This window comes from Bos grunniens, chromosome 3 (genome assembly GCF_055505025.1).
Source record: "Bos grunniens cultivar Pamir isolate PY7600 chromosome 3, Bosgru_T2T1.0, whole genome shotgun sequence".
Classification (NCBI taxonomy): domain Eukaryota; kingdom Metazoa; phylum Chordata; class Mammalia; order Artiodactyla; family Bovidae; genus Bos; species Bos grunniens.
Window position 1 is genome coordinate 9401968 of NC_141167.1, and position 18856 is coordinate 9420823.

At 49.2% G+C, this 18856-nt stretch overlaps 1 protein-coding gene across 2 annotated transcripts in view; it reads right to left on the reverse strand.

Moving 5' to 3' along the window:
• Positions 1-18856, reverse strand: part of CSMD2 (CUB and Sushi multiple domains 2) — a 693739-nt gene that overhangs the window by 314416 nt on the left and 360467 nt on the right. For both annotated transcript variants that reach the window (XM_086378081.1, XM_086378078.1), the window contains exons 7-9: positions 13799-13876; positions 8596-8683; positions 7779-7903 (exon numbers count right to left, since the gene is read on the reverse strand). In XM_086378081.1, the coding sequence (XP_086234207.1) occupies positions 7779-7903; positions 8596-8683; positions 13799-13876 (291 nt within the window). The remainder of the gene's footprint in view (positions 1-7778; positions 7904-8595; positions 8684-13798; positions 13877-18856) is intronic.

Sequence of the window (18856 nt, forward strand, 5' to 3'; positions counted from 1 at the left end):
TTTGAGACTGACATCATTACTAAACAAATTAGAACAAGATAATCAAAATCAAAACTCTAATGCTAGCCCACCATTGCAAAGCGGGCCTGAGGTGTCAGAATGCTAGCCCTTCAGGAGATCCTTACAAGCCTCTACTGGTACCACATTACACCTCTTCCAGAGATTCAGGTTTCGCTGCCAAAAGCCCTCAGCTTCAGACTTAATTTATCTTGCACTTTTTTCCAAAAATTAGGTGGTATTTGCAGTTTGTTGAAACGTGGTGAAGGTAATTAGGGAGAAGAGGTCAAAAAGCCATTTACCACTTTAAGGGCTTAGAGGGGTTTAATTAAAATATTATACTCGGCAGCTAGTTAGCATGGAGCTCCTAAAAATAGATTTGGGATGAAGAATCAGCTTCTTTTCTCCTCTGTTGTCTGGGTAAGGTCAGGAGGTCTGCGGACAGACAGACTTCCCTCTGAGCAGCCAGCCCCTGGGATCCCACCAACAGATGGATAGTTCATTGTTGCAGCCTACACGGGCTGGCAAAATTGTAGATGCTCAGACAGTGACTGAATAAATGAATAGACACCAGCTTATGCTTCTGTATTTGCCTTTTCCCATCAAGTAAATGCCCTGCTGGATAACTTTCAGGAGGTTTTTCAGGACCTTCCAAGCCCAAGCTCTGTAGCCAGTTCCATTGTTTCTCTGAACATCACTATACCATATAGCAGGGGCAGTGTTCCAGGGGACTTTAGGAAGAATACTTTAGACCCACAGCCATTGCTGGCATCAAAACAGCTTGGTACCAAAAAGAAAACTGCTCTAGATGCAAGTGCCTCTGGTCTTTTATCTTCTCCCCAAACCTTATTCCCACCCTGCTCCATGCTGGCTTCACTCACTTCTCCTACTATTGACCTTCCTCCTCATCCTTTCCACAGAATTCTCTCTAGAACCACCTCCTGACCACCAATCCCAGGGCAAACAAACTCTGAGTTGTAGCTGTAATGTCTTTAAGGACCACCTGCTTTAACTCCTGCCTGGATTGAAGCCCGTCTTCCCCTCGCAGGTCCACCACTTCCTCGGCAATGGAGAGTTTTCTCCTCCCTCTGGTGTTCCTTTCCACAAACAACCGCTAATCCCCTGGAGGACGTTTTCTTTGACCTTCATCTGTATCTCACTCCACTGACACCAACTTTCCACCATCAGCTCCCTGTCTTCTCTTCCCAACGTGGATCTCATGACCCACTGTTAGGATCATTTTCTTGCAAATCCACCTAAGTCCTTTAAATGGTTGCCCGGAAGATATCAATTGTGGATGAAACTCTCCACCTACATCCTCCAGCCCTTCCCCAACGCGGTCAAGCTTTGCTGGAGAAAAGTCACCTGAGTAGGAAGTTGTCACTATAAATTCATGATCGCTCACCTCAGAGAGTTGTGGATATTGTCCAGCAACTCTGCCCTTTAGCTCACTCTCCTACTCTGTTCAAAGCCCTTCCATGCCTCTTGCATGTCCCTTTGACCTCCTGCCCTTCCCCTCACCTCCCTTACACTCAAGTGATGACCTTGCTTCAGTTTTTGTGGGTGAAACAGAGAACATGTGGTAGGTGCGCCCTGTCTCTCATCCCTCAAGGCTGCAATCCCATCTGCTTGTGTTCTCTTCTTCCTTTTGGTTCCAATGGAAGAAAGGTTCCTTCACTTTTCAGAGGTCAGCTCCTCCTCCTGAGATCAGGTGCTTCTGCAGAAGATCAACCACGTTCCTACCATATCCGGAGCCTGCTGTTCTGGGACCCAGGAGAATCCATCTGTGAGATCTTAAACTCCATCACCTGGTCCCTTCTCCTGTTGCTTACTCATCCAGCAGAGTAACCTTGGTCTCAATGCACCCCCTGGTGTCCTAAATCCTTTGTCTCTCCAGACTCCTGGCTCCCTCATTTCTCCCCATCTCTCCAGCCCCTCCTGACCCTTCTCTCACTACTGAGTCTGGACAGCAAGACCCTCTCCAGCACCTCCCATCACACTCTCCTATCTGCCTTTGATGAATTCTATTGTCCATCTTTATTCCTAATCCTGGGTGCCATGGGGCTGCAGGAGAACCACCACAGATAGATCCATGATTTGCCATTGCCATGGAAGCTTTGGTTCAAGTCGGTCTTCTCCCTTGTCTTTGTCCTGCTTCCTTGACAGTTGCTTACAGGGCAACTTCAAGCACCCACCACTTAGTTGAGCCACTTAACCCCAGGGGCTGCCTTTCTAAAGTGTCTGACCCTACTGACTCTTCTCTCTCTGTGAAACTTACATTCATTGGCTCCCATGATGCCTCTGGCTCTTCTCCAGTACTCTGACTGATTCATCTTATCCAATAACTCCCTAAAAGTAGTTGTTTAAATCTGTGCAAAGAATATACAATATTTTGCATAGTTTTTCTGCAAATTTTCTGTGAGTTCACAATGAGATCAAAATGTGTGTTAGTTGCTCAGTTGTGTCCGACTCTTTGTGACCCCACAGACTGTAGCCCGCCAGGCTTCTATGTCCATGGGATTCTACAGGCAAGAATATTAGAGAGGATTGCCATTTCCTTATCCAGAAGATCTTCCTGATCCAGGGATTGAATCCTGGTCTCCTGCATGGCAGGCAGCTCCATTTGAGCTACAGGAAAGTCTCTGAGATCAAAATAAAGGTTACCAAAAAGTGTGTGTAGGGCCATTGTTCTATGCGATTCCATCTAGTGTGTTGACTCTGAATTGGTGTCAAGGTACATTTTTCAAGTAGAAGTATGGGCCTTTGGTCAGCAGTGGAATTCCAGTTCAGAAGATTAGCTTTGTGTCCTTGGGCAAGCTGGCAGACCATTCCAAGCTTGAACTAAACATAAAATATGCATATCGTCTCTTTCCTTGTAAAGAAATTATGAAAAATGCTTATTGTACTGCTTCATACAAGTATAAATAGCTTAATAAATGGAATTTTTAAACATTAGCATATATGTATGGGTCAGGGACTCAGGGAATAATGGGACATGTATTCTAGTGCAGTCAGTATATCACCCAGCAGAGAATAATGACAGAGGAGGGGTGACATGTGGGAGGGGAGAAGGAAGGGGGGAAGAGAGAGGAGGGAGGGGGATGAAGAAAGAATTCTGAACAACATTGACGTTTCAAGGGGAAGCCCAGGAAGCTGATCCAAGAAGAAAGATGATCACCTGTGATTTTCATACACTTAATTCTACGTGTACACACTGCTCTATTTAAAATGGATAACCAACAAGGACCTACTGTATAGCACAGGGAACTCTGCTCAATCTTACATGGCAGCCTGGATGGGAGGGGAGTTTGGGGGGAAATGGATACATGTATATATGTGGCTGAGTCCCTTCACTGTCCACCTGAAACAATCACAACATTGCCAATTGGTTATACTCCAACATAAAGTAAAAAGTTAAAGAAATCAATAAAATACTGGGTCCCATATGTAAAATAAGTTTGACAAGCCCTATATTATAATACCTGTCTCTGGGCCTGAACTGAATTAGTATAACGGTATAACATCATTTCATGTTGTCCTCAATCTCCTTTGGATGATCAAAATTTTCTAGTAGTCAACTAAGAAGCTTATTGCTTCTGGTCAGAGGGCAAGAAAAAAACAAGGCCTGTGAATTCTTAATTTCAAATTCCAAAATGAGGGCACAGTTCCACATTGTTCATTCATTTCAATCACTGATTCATTCAGGTTGTCCGCAAACATTTGCTGAGAACCTATCATTTTCTGAGCCCCATGTTTTAGTAGAATTAATTGTGTGGAAAATGAATGTTTAAAATCAAATCATATTTTAAATGCATTAGACAAAAAATAATATCACTATGTGTGGTGGTGAATCCTTTTCAGACTGTGGTCTTTTGGTAACCTGCTTATTAGTGGAGCTATCATGGAATTCTGAGTCTTGTCCCTTTCTATTTTTAAAGTGGGCTTCACTTAAACTCTCCATTAAAAAAAAATCACTGTAGAGTAGTGAAAGTCAAAGTTGCTCAGTTGTGTCCAACTCTTTGCAATCCCACAAGGGAAGTCCAAGAATACTGGAGTGGGTAGCCTATCCCTTCTCCAGCAGATCTTCCTGACCCAGGAATTGAACTGGGGTCTCCTGCATTGCAGGCAGATTCTTTACCAACTGAGCTAAAGTAGTTGTGACTAGTTAAAAATAAGAGATTTTAAAAGAAAAATGTTCAAAACTGCCAAAATTAAAGGACCCCTGAATTTAAGATCTATCTCAGCCTTTGGTTTTCAGGAAAGACCAGGACAGATTATCCAAGTCCAAACTTAGGAACCTCTGCTGCTTTCTTCCTCCCTCACAATGACCTTGGGAAGGAAAGAAAGAAGGAGAAAGTGACAGGAAGGTGAACGTGCTCTAGGAGCCCCTCTCCACTGCAGCTGGCGCTGGTTACTTTCTGTAAAATGGCTTATTTAAATCTCGCAAGCTCTAGGCAATGGAGGTTTTGTTTCCCCAGTTCCCAAATGAGGGCCCTGTGGCTTCAAGACATGTAGAAACCTGCCCAGAGTCAGCAAGCTAACAAGTGGCAGAGTAGGGCTCTAAGTCAAAGCCCAATGCTGTGGGCTTCCTTCGTGGCTCAGATGGTAAAGAACGCACCTGCAATGCGGGAGAGCTGGATTCGATCCTTGGGTTGGGAAAATCCCCTGGAGAAGGGAACGGCGACCCACTCCAGTATTCTGGCCTGGAGAATTCCATGGACTGAATAGTCCATGGGGTCGCAAAGAGTTGGACACAACCAAGTGACTTTCGATTCATGGGGTCGCAGAGTCAGACACGACTGAGCGACTTTCGCCTTCACTTTCACTTTCAAAGTCCGGTTGCCTCCCAAGGTGTGTGACTGGACAGGACGGTGAGAGATCTGGGACCCATAAGAGAGCTGGGGCCGCGAGAGGCTGCGGGTGCACTCCAAGGCATGGGGAAGCTATACCCCAAAACAAAAACTAAACACGCGTGCACACAGACTCACAGACCCGCTGGGTTCACTTCTAAATTAGGTCTTGCATGTCCACTGCCACAGTAATGCTGTAAAGCAGCGCTCTATAATCACTGCCTTTTATTTATTTTTCTAATTTTATCTTTAATTGGAGGATAATTGCTTTACAACATTGGTTTGGTTTCTGCCACACATCAACATGAGTTAGCCATAGGTGTACATATGCCCCCTTCCTCTTGAACCTCCCTCCCACCTCCCACCCTTTCCCACCCTTCCAGATTGTTACAGAGCCCTGGATTGAGTTCCCCGAGTCATACAGCAAATTTCCATTGCTATCTCTTTTACATGTTAGTGTACATGCTTCCATTAGCCACTGCCTTTTACCAGAGAAAAGAGATTCAGAGAGGCGAAGAGATGGGCCCAAGGACACCCACTTAAACAATGGTGATGACTGGATTTGCACCCAATTCTGTGGGGCTTTGTTTTCCGGGATTTCCCCCCACTTCCCAGGGATAGAGGATGGGATGGGAATGGATGTGAAAAAGCTCGGCCTGATGCTTAGTCAATAATGTGGCAGAGAATGCAGAATCCAGTGGGTCAAAATCACTGGAGGGGCTTGACTGGGACACTCAACACATCTGGAGAAAAAGATGAGCATGTTACTCGACTGTGAACTTTCTTCTGAAACACCAGCCCTCCCCCACCCTGGGCTTCTGGGTGTAAACACCCAGCATTGCTAAGAGAACAACCTGCCTCCAGTGAAAAGGTCCTGGGGAGAGATCAGATCCCACCACCGCCTGAAGGCATTGCTGTTCTGGCTCCTCAAAAGGAATTTGGAAATGACCGACTGGCAAAGCGTCCCTTGATCCTCAGACTTGATGATTCTGTGCCTGTCTACTCAGCGGGTGTCTCGGTTCCCTGGAAATGGAGTGTTGTGCTATTCAAATTTATTCAAGCATCCATTCAACACATGCTGCTGAGCACCTACTGTGTGCCCAGTCCTATCCCAGGCAGTGAACAAAACAGATGTCCTTGCCCTACAGAGGCATTGCTCGAGCACAAGGATATCTGTTTTCTTGTCCAGTACTTCCCAATTCATAAAGTGTTTCCATACCCACAGCTCCATTTGATCTTCACCTTAGTACAAGATGGGTCAGGTAGGAGCCATGAGCTACATTTACAAGTGAAAAAAAATAAGCCCAGGGAAAATAGGGGCTTTGCTGAACTGCCTGTGGCCAGCTGGTGGCAAAGCTGAGAGCAATAACCAAGAACTCTTCTTTGGTTTGAGTTTTTAGAAAAAAAATTAGCTAGGTGGAATTTTTGAAATAACTAAAACCAGTCAGGGTGCAAGGCACACTATTAACTGTGGATCACAGCAACCCCAAAGCTGAGTGACCACGAATACATCTAAGGCTTATTTGAGAGATTTTCATGACCTGCTTCCAGAGCTTGTTATCAACACAGCAAAAAAAAAAAAAAAAAAAAAAAGAGTGGGTCTCAGCTCCAACTTGCCCATTGCTCAGGGTAGCAGTGATCTAAGTTCTCATCCCAGACCCCATCTTACCCTGCATGGATTTCATTTTCATGCATGTGCCTGGAGAGAGGCAAAGGATCTCCTTCAACTGGAAGGATTAGGAATGTAGTTTGAGCAGGCAGCACACTTTCTCTTCCAAGGGGGTATACAAAGGAGCAACTGTTGTCCGTGTTCACAAACTCTAGAGTGATTCCTTACACCTGCACCCAGAACCCCTGAGTCCTGGTCATGTGTGCAAACAATGAATAAGAGAGATGCATGCAGTGTGGGAAAAGAAAAGCTGTCTAGTGGAGCCCTGGGGGAGGAGGCCAGGGGCTTCTCTACCCTAGAAGCAGCTTCTGTCCTGCCCCAAAGAAGAAATACACTCAGGCCTGCTATTTTAAGATCATGTTGGGGAGGGGGACTCAGCCAGCCCAGTTTTGGTGCTTGCAATTCCTGGGACGGCAAGACCCTTGAGAACAAGATGTTCAGGTGTGGGGCTTGAAGAATCCCACAGAGAGCAGCGTGAGGCCCTGGTGCGTGTTACTCCTGCAGAGATCGGAGGATTCTTTCAGAGGTGAAAGGTCTGCTTATTGCTGAGTATGTGAAAAGAAACAAAGGCACTGAAAGAGAGGTTCAGGATGGCTATGTGCTCTAATGGAGGGATTCCAGATGACATGATACACGCTGACTTCCCTTCGCATCTAGTGTAGCTGTAATGTCTTGGCACAGTGGGCCAGGAGCCTGCTCATGCATGACTGCCTAGACTGTTAGGTCCAGGCGAGGCAGGAACCACGCCTGTCTCCCCCATCTCTGTATCTCCTGCTCCTCTATAGGCCTATAGGGTACAACTGCTAAGTCACTTCAGTCGTGTCTGACTCTGTATAGACCCCATAGACAGCAGCCCACCAGGCTTCCCCGTCCCTGGGATTCTCCAGGCAAGAACACTGGAGTGGGTTGCCACTTCCTTCTCCAGTGCATGAAAGTGAAAAGTGAAAGTGAAGTCGCTCAGTCGTGCCCGGCTCGTAGCAACCCCATGGACTGCAGCCTACCAGGCTCTCCATCCATGGGATTTTCCAGGCAGGAGTACTGGAGTGGGGAGCCATTGCCTTCTCCGTCAGGGTACAAAGGAGGTGCTAAATAAATGTGTTGCTTTCATTGGTCAGTGGGTGCAGAACCTGGTCCTGGAGAGCAGCGAGAGGGAGGTAAGCCAGTCCAGATGACAGCCAGGACCCTGGTATCAGGAGCTGGGCTCCATCTCCCACGCCCCGCCCGGTTTGTTGGCCAGCCTCCCTTTCCGAGGACCTGCTTACCTCGGCAGACCGGCCTGTGGTCGCTCCAGGCTGCAAACATGTCGCTGACTTTCATACAGGTGATGCGCTTGGACCCTTGCAGGTCATAGCCCTCGTTGCAGGTGAACTGGACACTGGATCCTAACCTGGGAGACAAGGCATGTCCGTGAGCCCCACCCCTAGGCCTCCCAGGCCCATCCCTGAATCCTTCCTAGTTCCATAAAGAGCACCACGCCAAACTTTATTTCTCTCCTGGTCCTTAATCTCTGCTCCACCGTTTATCACTTAAAACCTTCATTAGAAGGAACACCTGCTCTTCATCTCTCTTTTTTTGGACCACTTGCTTTTAGGATTGAGTTAAAAGGTGACTTTGTGAGCAAAACAGCAGTCCTCTGAGATAAACATCAATTAGGACAGCTAGGCGTGGGTGGATGACACCCAGAAATTTTCACGAAACTGGACGATTATGAGAAGATGCGTTGTTAGTTAGAAACTTTACAAAAGGTACCATCTCAGCGCCCTAGGGTCTCTGAGATGATTGGCGGCGTGAGCTGCCTGCTGGCACATCATTACTGATGATGGTGGCCCTTTGTACCCTGGGTATAGGTCTGCCCAGTGACACTGGCAATCTACAGCCCAACCCTCTCCCTGAAGGTGCGGCAGTATTCCCAAGACTGGACAAGAGAGAATGTTAAAGGTCAAAGCTCTTCTCCAGGAAGTGAGCCTATCCACATGGTCCTCGCTAGTCCACCTCCAGGAAGGCCAGCTCCTGTCTGACCCCCAAGCCAGGCCATCCGCCCCCCTTTCTACAATTAGAACGTTTCCAAACAGATCTTACCTGAAATCCGAGCCTAGTCTTTTGCCCCTTTCAGGTATGCCAGGGTCTGGACACATATTATGCCCTTGGGACACACCAACCTGAGTTACTACAAGGCAAAAAAACAGCACATACAGAAATGGGTAATCACAGGAAGGCACCTGCTGGGGCCGTGTCTCAGGATGGGAGGTGGATGCAGAGACAGCAGTAGGGCTGGCTCTGCTCGGGCCTGTGGGGCTGCTGGGATCTACAGGGCTCGGGTTTCCTGAGTGTGCAGATGGGGAGCTGCTTTTGACAAATTCCTTTGGGAGCCAAGTCCAAGTGAAATTCATCAAGAGCATGTGGGCTCAGAGGCACCCCAACCCAACAACCACCCCATCCCCTTGCCCCAGACCAGCGACCAGAGGTGGACAGTCCACAGCCCCCGGTGACCTCCCCCATCCTTCCAACCTGCTGATGGTGACTCTAGATGAGATGAGTCCCCCAACCTTGCCCCCAATGGAGAAATGACTCAAAGAAAGTTAAATAAAAGGTGGATGCGTGGTCAGAAACGGCAAAGAATGTAAGAGAAAGCTGCAGTCTGAAGTTCAAAGCAGAGACTTGAGCTAAAACACGGGAGAGAAACCTGTTGAGAAACCTCTTCCCACCAGACAGTTCTTAACACAAAATGGTAACCAGAGCATTCCCGACCCAGAGCACTGAGGTCGCACCTGCGGCGGTTCTGGCAGGCACTGCGATGCCCTCACGGTTGCCAACATGTGCGTGCTCTAGGCTAAAAGAGAAGCTTGGTCAAAGGCGGCGGATGCATACAAAAATCAGTTTTCTCCTGTCTCCAGTGGAGAAGGTGGAAACTCTCAGGCCCCTGCAGTTCACTGTTCTTGAGATGCTGCGAGATGAGAACTCCCTTGCACCTCTGGAGTCCTGGCCTTGACAATGACCAGGAACTGGAGTTCCAATCAAGCCCTCACCAACCCCACGATCAACACAACCCCCTCTAGGGTGATGGGGAGTCTGGAGCAATGCTCTCTGAGTTGGTCCATTATCCTCCCACCCACTCAATATCCCATCATATGAGCAATGTGCTCCATCACTCACTCACCCGCTCACTCCTGCACATGGTACACAAGACACATTCAGTGAGCTCCTACTGTATACAAGACCCTTCTTGGATATGGTGGGAGATGTCAATGTCAGATATCAGATATGATCACTTCACTGTCTTCAAGGAGTTCCAAATCCAGTGAACATACGAACTATGGAAAGAAACTACGGAACCACAGTGGGGAGGCAATGAAAGATGCAGCTACAAGGAAGTTCAGAGAGAGGACCTACCTCATATTCCTGAGAGAAGCATGGAAGGCTGCCTGGAGGAGGTGACATTTATCTTCTGAGATAGTAGAATTTAGATACATGCTAACAAAGAAATGGCATTTCAGGCAAACAGATGGGCTTGGGGAGCAAGGTGGAGACACGGAAACAGAATCGCAAGTTGTTCGGTGTGCCAGAAAAGGAGGGAGGGTAGTGAATGGCCTGGAAGAGTGAAAGTGAGGTTACAGAGGTCAGACTTTGAAGGAACTTGAGTCTGATCCTAAAGAAGATGGGAAGAGACCTGAGTGGAGAAGGGCATTGTAAGAACTGGGTTGCTCAGGAGGAGGGCAGTTACTGAAAAATGAATTAGGAAGTTTTGTGTTTGTTCAGGTAAAGGACAGCAAGAACCTGATAGAGGGTTATGAAGTGATGGGAACGCTTGTGGCAAAGAGTCACCAGGGCTCCTGGCAGAGTGGGGCATGGGGAGAGGGGCCAGGGGACTTCCTGGCCTAGGAACCTGTGAGGAGGCACATGAGTGATGGAAGTGGGGCAGGGGCAGTTCCACTTCTGACTCATTTAATTTCATTTCAGGCCTGATTTTGAAGCTCATTTTTACAGTTAGAAACCTGTTCAAATCTCCAGGTAGCCCAGGGCATGGCTGGTCAAGGTAACCTTGGCGACTGGACAGACTGCTCAAGCCAGAGACCGGATACCCTCCTGGTTGTGGGTGATGAGCACAAGGCCTCCTGGGCAGCCTCCTTTTCTCCAACATTCCACACTGCCAGGTTAAAGCCAGTCACTCCCACTGGACGCTTGACCCCTGCTCCCATCCCCTTCCCCACCAAACCTCTACTTCCAAAGCTTTTACATCCTCAGCTGAGCTGCATCACCATCCCCTCAGACCAGGACCCTTCAGGCTGGGCTAATACCATGAAAGTGTCATCTCCAAAAGCTGAGCAAGCCCCTGCCTCCTGGAGTCTCCTGTTTTGCAATTAGGGGAAAGCCAAGAGAAAGGATCTTGGATCCCCAGGGGGCAGGAGAGACAGGGGAGCCCTGAGCAGTACTTGCTGGTTCATCTGCTGGCAAGCTGGCCTCACCACCTATCCATCCCTCCTGAGGGCTTCTGAGCTAAGTGCCCACATTCTTTACGCCTTGTCTCCTCCACCCTGCACACCAGTCATTCTCCTCCCAAAGTCCCTGCTGCCTAGGAATCACACTCTACCTTCCAGCACATTCCAAATGCACTACAGGTTCTTGCCTCCTTCTCACGCCCTCTCGTTCAGTACTGACACCACTCAGCGAGCAGAGTTGAGGCTGACAGATGAGGATGTGGCTGGACGGTAGAGCCGAGGTCATGGTGAAGCCCACCCATAACACCACAACCCCTGACATGTGAAGCGAACCCCCCTGCAACCCCTTTAATCAGCCAGCCTGAAATAAGGCTCAGGTGCCATGCGGGAAGTTGTGAGCCCAGCTGTGATCAGGGCCCTCCTTTCCCACTGCACCCTCGCCCCCAACCAGTGCTCACTCTCTTTCTGGGAGGACTGAGCAGGTGACAGCGTCCCTACATGAGCCTTCAAGGCTCCCCAGAAACAAGCAAACCCAAATCCCAGCCACCAGTTTACTGTCCAAATTACAGAGGCAAAAAGCTTTCTCCCTCTTTCCTGAGTTTCAGCCTCTCCTGCCTACTGAAAACCAGCCCCTAGTTCTTGTAGCATGAATTTGTTGTGAGCCACAGAGAGAAAAGATGGGAAGGTGGTCTGTGCCCCGGTCTCTATGATGAGGAAGAAGCCACAACACACTCAGAAAGACAATGCCTCCCACCAAAAGGGAAGGAAGGTGCAGACGCGTGGTGGTGAGAACCAGCGGCCGGGGTTCAGGGTGCCCACAGACTCTCCGATGAAGGCAGTGAGTAGGAGCTAGGAGATGCAGGTGTGGCCCACGCCTCCCCTGAAGTTCAGAACATCCGTCCACAGGGAATCTGGGCAGAACACAAAGGGCCAGAGCCCTGCACACACTTGGGGACCTGCATCCGTGGCAACTCAAGCCACACACCCATCCCTCTCTGAGAGAATCTCAGAAAGGAAAGCAGTACCTTGTTGAGAATAGTATTTTTTTTAAAGAGCTTTTGCATTATTTTATTAAAATAGTATTTCTTCATCTTTTGGAGGGAGTTTTGGGCACCTCTGAGAACTAATGAAAACCACAGACCCTTCCCTGCCATCCCCAAATGTACCCACAACATCATATGTGATTTCCTTGCGAGTTCATAGACCTCCTGAAGTCCTGGGTCAGGAAGGCCCATCTCAGATCTAACAGCATCCTTAGGCGGAAAGGAGGGTAAAGTTTTGCAGCCCCATTTTGCAGATGTGGAAACCAAGGCGCTAGTTTAGTACCTGGGGTAACACAGTTACCCAAGGACACAACTGGAATAAAAACTTGCTCCCCACATCAGAGCAATTTCCTTAAAGTTTGCCTGTGGACTCAAGGCCTGCCTTGGTTCCTCCGGTCCTCTGTGGCTGAAGAAAGAAAGGGCTTATGCAGGTCCAGCCTGTGTCTCGAGTCTTCCCTGCCAACTCTTGACCTGACCCTCTGTTCCACCCCTCAGGCCCCTAGTCAAGCACAGAAGCAGGGCCTCCTGTCTGCCCTCTGCCACCCAGTCCCCTTGTGGCAGGGTGACCGACACACTCATATCCAGGGGTGAGGAGTGGTGCCCATCTCCAATTGGAGGACTTGAAAGACTAGAGAAAAGTCAGTCAGGCTCGGTTTCGTCAGGACATTGGGACCAAACTGTCTCTCCCCCTGCTCTCTGCCACCAAAGCACGGAGCTCTGGAACCACCCACGGCCGCCCTTCGCCTCTCTCCAGCAAGTGCTTCTAGCATCACGGGAAAAATGAGCATGTGGAGGTGAAAGAGAAATGGAGGGGTTCAGTAGGGAGCAGAAGTAGAGAGAAAGAGAGGGGAATGCAGATTGGGTGAAGGGAGAGGAAGGTGGAAGGAAGGAGGACAGTGGAGGTGGAAAGTGAGGGAGAGAGAGAAAGGCATGAGACAAATAGGCAAAGAGAGGGAGGAGATAGACCAGAAGGCCAGGTTCTGAGGGCCCAAGGGAGGCTCCTCATCTCTACTTCCAGAATGAAAAAGAAGTGTTTCTTGGAAAAATCTGCTCTGCTTTCAAGTCCAGCCTCCTGGAGTGGCCCAGAATCTTCCAGAAAACCTTCTTATGCTCTAGATCAAAAGCCCCCTTAGCACAGGCTCTGATAGGGTTCTTCTGGGGCGACGACATTCCAGACCATTCCCCGGCATTGGACTTCACCCTTTGATCTTTCAAACACCAACGGCAGGAACACGTGCTCAAGGACAGAATCCACCTGGTGTCTAAGCAGAGAGCCCCCAGCACCGCCCCGTCAGCTCAAGACGCCAGACCCCCACCGTCTAGTCCATGCTTTGCCTAGCCAGGTCCACAGACCATGGTGGAAGGTTCTAGGAATTCCCCTCTCTCTCCTTCCCAATCTTGCCTTGGGAGCTGGAATCAGGGCCCTGAAGCCTCCAGTATCCCAGCTGGCATTCACTGACTCCTAGACAAGGAGCCAGAAAAAGGATTGTTTTAGCAGGTGGAAGTGATTCAAAAGGAAAAATAAAGAAAGAAATGTAGCAGTAATGACTCCCTGGACTGTAGTTAGAATGGGAAGTGAGGGAGAAAGAAGAGACGGGAGGGGATGGGAGGAGGAACTCAAGAAGACAAAGGGCAGGCCCCAGGGCTGCTCACTGGCCATGAGGTCAGTGTGCGCATGCGCAGACCAGGGCTGCGGGCAGAGGGGCTGAAGGAACACCGGTTGCAGCATCATCTGGCTTCCCCGAGGTCGCAGCGCCGGCGGGTTTGACCTCAAGCAAGAGGCTCAGCAAGGCGGACACTTACACACAGATGTCTTCTGGCTGTTGTCTTTGCTGGGCATCAGCTTCACGCCTCGAGACTTCAACTCAATTTGCTTCTTGACTAGAAAAGAGGTGAACGAAAGAAAAATCAGGTTAAGTTTTCATCTGGGACTGGGATAGGTCCTTCTAGAATGGTCCCTCTCTTAGCTTGGGACATTCCATGGTGGGTCACAGTCAGAAGCCTCTCTGTGCAGAGATATGCCAAGGGTAGGGTTCAAGTGCAGCAGGGTCTCAAACATGGAGGAAGAGGTGCTATAGAGGCTGGCACTCTATAGCACCCTGGAGGCAGCCAGGGTGATCTACCAGCAAGTTGGTAGTGAGCATCGACATGGGAGGCCCTGCAGCCTGCCCTCTGTAGCTCTGTTCACCTGATCCAGTCTGACCAATTTCTGAACCAGCCCTGGCCAGGTGTTACATTGGATTAGGTCCCCAAGTTGTCACTCTCGTATCCACACCCATTGCAATGTGACTTTAGTCCTTCCTGCTAAAGAGGTGGAGTGTATTTCATCACCCCGTGACTTTGGGTTTGGTCATTATGGAGGCCTTAACATGTCCAAAGGCTTGTAGGGTGCCTGACAGATTAGGCGTGCTGACTTGAATCTCAGCCATCACTGGGAGGAGACGTGGCTGGCCCCAGAAGGATGAGAACATGAGGAGCAGAGCCAATCTGCCTGGCCAAGCTCAGCCCATACCGGCCAACCTTGTGGACAGGAGAAGCTGAGCCTGGGAGGTCCCTGGGGATGGTTTCTGGCACAGGTGGTGGCCTGATGGATTGAATTGGTTTTGATCGAATACTGAGTCCAGTCCATAGCTCATCAGGACTTGACCAAATAGCACACAAATAGCCCCAGAGCCAGAACTCCACAATTTCAAAGGTCATTTCTCTGAATCCATTAATTTCCTTTGGGTCTCAGTATCCCTGTGGACCCAAGGCATTCTACTGGTTACCCAGGGCTTTATCCTGTCTCTGATTATATGGCTTGGTTTTCTGCTGAATCCCAGACAACCCCCGCCAGACGGCTCAGCTCTGCTGACTGGTACCAGCAGTGGTAACAACCGCAACTGTCACTTGCTACGTACAGGCCCTGGACTGAGGACCTTAGAACTTAAATCAGCATCACTGACCTCTCTTTCTCTTGTGCCCATACATGATCTATCAGCAAACTTCCAAATATATCCCCAATGCAGTCTGCACATCTATCTCCCTGGTTCAGATCTCTGAGACTTTTCCTCTTGTTGCCATGGTCCTCCATCATCCACGCTTGCCCCCGTCTAATCTATTCTCAACACGAGATCCAGAGGGATCTTGTTAAAACAGAAGTCAGACCAAATTACATCTCTGCTCAAAACTCTTTAGGGACAACCCAACTCTTCTACAGTAAAAGCCAAGTCTTTTAAAGGGCCTGCCTGGACTAATCGGCCCTCTCTGAGACCTCTCTGACCCCATCTTCCACCTCCATCACTCTTCTCCAGCTGCAAGCGCCCCTCTGATGTTCCAATAATACAACAGCTGCTCGCTCCAGCCTGCCAGTTCCCTGGAAGGCTCTTCCCCAGATATCTTCATAACTTGCTCCCTTTTCTCCTTGAAGCCTCTGAAGCAAACACTACTTTCTCCTGGAGGACTTCTTTGACCACTCACTCAAAACTATACCTCCAAACCCATCTTTCCCTATCCCCTTCCCTAAAGATAGGGACTTTATCCCTAACTTTCGATCATATGCATAATTTTCTTAGTGGTTTTTGTCATTCTATGTTGCAATGTAAGCTCCACGAAGGCAGAGATTTCTATCTGTTTTGTTCATTGCTGTGTCCTCAATGCCTAGAACAGCACCTTGTCCATACTGGGCCCTCAATAATCGTTTCATTTGGTCTTTATGTGTTTAACAACCCTGACTGGTAGTTATTATACATACTGGATCAATAATAAAATTGGGGTGCACAGTGACTTAAGTGACTTACTGTGGGTCACATGGCCAGGAGGCAGCTTTGCTCTTGGTGGGACCTTAGCATCTTCTTATGTGACATGTTCCCAAAGTTATCCCAAGGGCATGGTCAACCTTATTCAGCATCTGCCCCCTCCCCAGCTCAGCCCTTGGAGACTCAGGGATTCACTCTGTACCTGAGATAACATGGCAATACCGGAACTAAAGCCCACAGTGATCAGTGTGCAAAGGGGGCCATCTCCCCGCAGCCCCCATCCCCCTGCTCATCCCTGCTCTGTGTATATTAAAAAGCTCCCCAAAGGTTGGTATCCCAGCTAGCTGCTGTCTAAGCTGACTGCCTGATAAAATTCAGTTACTACCACGGAGTCACCACTTCTCAACATGCATTCAAATTCTTTTTATAAATGTGCATTACTCTCCATGTGTATCCAGCAGGAAAATTTCCAATGAACACTAACGTAGGTCCATTATCAAACAGAGCGTATTAGCAGGGAAACATGCATTATTCAAGCCTAGCTAATAACGGTGCAGCAGGGGAAAAATGTCCTCTGATTCAACATCCCTAAGAAAATAGGAGGGGCTCCCCAGGTGGTGCTAGTGGTAAAGAACCCGCCTGCCAACGCAGGAGATGTAGGAGGCACAGGTTTGATTCCTGGGTGGGGAATCCCCTGGAGGAGGGCATGGCAACCCACTCTAGTATTCTTGCCTGGAGAATCCCATGGACAGAGGAGCCTGGTGGGCTACAGTCCATGGGGGTCACAAAGAGTCGGACACGACTGAGTGACTTAGCGTGCATGCACACAGGAGAATAGAAGTGGTCCCAGCCCCGGGCAGAGGTGGGGAGAGGGGTCTTTACAACAAAGGGCAGCCCGTCTCAGGGCAGGTCTGCAGAGATGGCTCAGGGCATTTGGTGAAGGAGGAGGAGGCAAGTCAGTCCTCCCACACCCTTAGTTTCAGGGCCTAGTGTCCCCTGGAGGAGGGGGAGCAGAAGGGAGCCAGAGCCCCGAGGATGCCTTTCCCAGGGCAAACACTGCTTGCCTTGTAGTTTTTCTTGTAGCTGCTGAAGGGGGAGCTTGAGATGCAGGTGGACATGAGGGGTGTCAAAGGGGGAGCCTTCTTCCTCTCTTCTCCAGGTTGCATTGAGAAAGAGGCTCCTGCCCCTTCCCCACCTCCAGGCCCCAGAGGGCAACCTATGTCCATCCTCCCCACTGGTCCTCTCCAAGAAAGACTGTCTAACTTGATACATCAGTGACGCCATCACACCTTGTATCAGGAACTAACTCCACTCTTCCTCTCGTGTGTCTTGCTACTCGCCACAGGATGGAGTTTGTTAAAGTGATGGCAAGAACCTGTGAAGAGGAATCTGAAAAGCTGGAGGGAGCTCCTCATACAAACTTTGGGACCCTCTGCCCGTCTGAGCCAGGTCTGAGAGGCTGTGTCACTCACACAGTCGGTGGGCCTCCCACCTAAGCTTGGGAAATGCAGGGGCCACAGCTCTGTAGGCAGAGGTTCCTCACACCAACAATACAACCTCTCAGAAAAAGTATGTCCAGGCCCAGCTGGCCCTGGCCCAGACTCTGTGGAGATGGCGCCTACAGGTGGCCCAAGCCATCGCCAGAACTGATGAATGGGTCAGGAAAGTGACCTGGCCGGGGGATACCCCTCGACAAGATCCACGTCACCAGGGATCTTAGCCTCTAGAAACCACCTTCATATGGTGGGGTCACAGTTTTGGGACAAGCCAAGGGAAGCAGGTACACCCTGAATTATGGACAGCTAATCTATCTCAGCCTGACCAAGTGTGTGGTGGCTGACTGAATGAACTAGCTGGACAGACGAGGGCAGACCTAGTGTGAAGGATCAGAGAACAAGGTGCCCTTCTCTCTAGGTCTCCACTGCTGACGGACCAAATCAAAACCCAAAGGCCAAACAGCAAGGACCTGGAGAATTTCTGGGGTGCATTTGGTCTTGTTTGAACAGTCATTCATTATAGCGCCCACTAGTGTATCACCTATGACATTACATTGAAGCACTGGTCTCCAGAGGATTCTGTTATCATTGGTGAAACAGAGAGAAAGTGAGCCTGGGGCTGGCTCCTTGGTCCCAGCAACACTTGAATGCACAGCCCCAGTGCACATGTACATGCCACACATCCATGTATATCCGTCTACAACCAGCGTACCCATGAGAACACCTCTGTGCCCCTGTGTATGCATGGCTGCAAACATTCACATACAAATATAATTCACACTTATACCTGTGTTTGTACTGTAAGTGAACAGAGTCCGGACTCCCAGGAGTAAAGTGCTGGCTTTAACTGGTTGATGGAAATCTTAGTAGGTACATCCATCTCCTCTGAATGATAATGACTGCAGGAGACTGCCAGGCTGCTCCATTCATCCTTTATATTCTGCTTAATTACTAGACATTTTTCCCGCTGTTGTAAAGGTTAGCGGGACACATGGTACATATTTAGCTCGAAGAATCTGGCAATACAAATGCCTCTCTAGTCTGCAGCATCAGTTATTGGGCTGAACTAGAGGAAGACAAGGACCTGCTGGGGAAGGAGACAGGGGAGGGCGGCCTAATCTGCCACCATGGCTCTAGGAACCAAGAAGTACATGGAATATGTGGCTCCTCATTCCAGCGCACTCAGACTTCCCTGCACAACAGTGAGCCCCTGCACTCACCTGACCACTCGCCTTTCCCCAGCACCTGGCTGTCCTGCTGGCTGGCCCATCCCTTCATCCACACTAAATCCAGCCCATTCAACCTCAGAAAATCTCTCCAATGTGTAGCCTTCTATCTTCTAAGCCATTCCTGCCCTAAATACATCCTTTTCTGCTTGGTTTTTGTTCACTGAGTCACTGTCTCTAGCCCATCTTAAAAAAGGTTACTTAAAGATGGAAATCTGAGACTCCCCTGGTGGTCCAGTGGCTAAGACTTTGCGCTCTCAATGCAGGGGACCTGGGTTCGATTCCTAGTCGGGGAACTAGATCCCACATGCAACAACTAAGAGTTCCCACGCTTCAGCTAAAGCTCCTGTGTGCTGCAACTAAGAGCCAGCAGAGCCAAATAAATAAATAAACAAATATTAA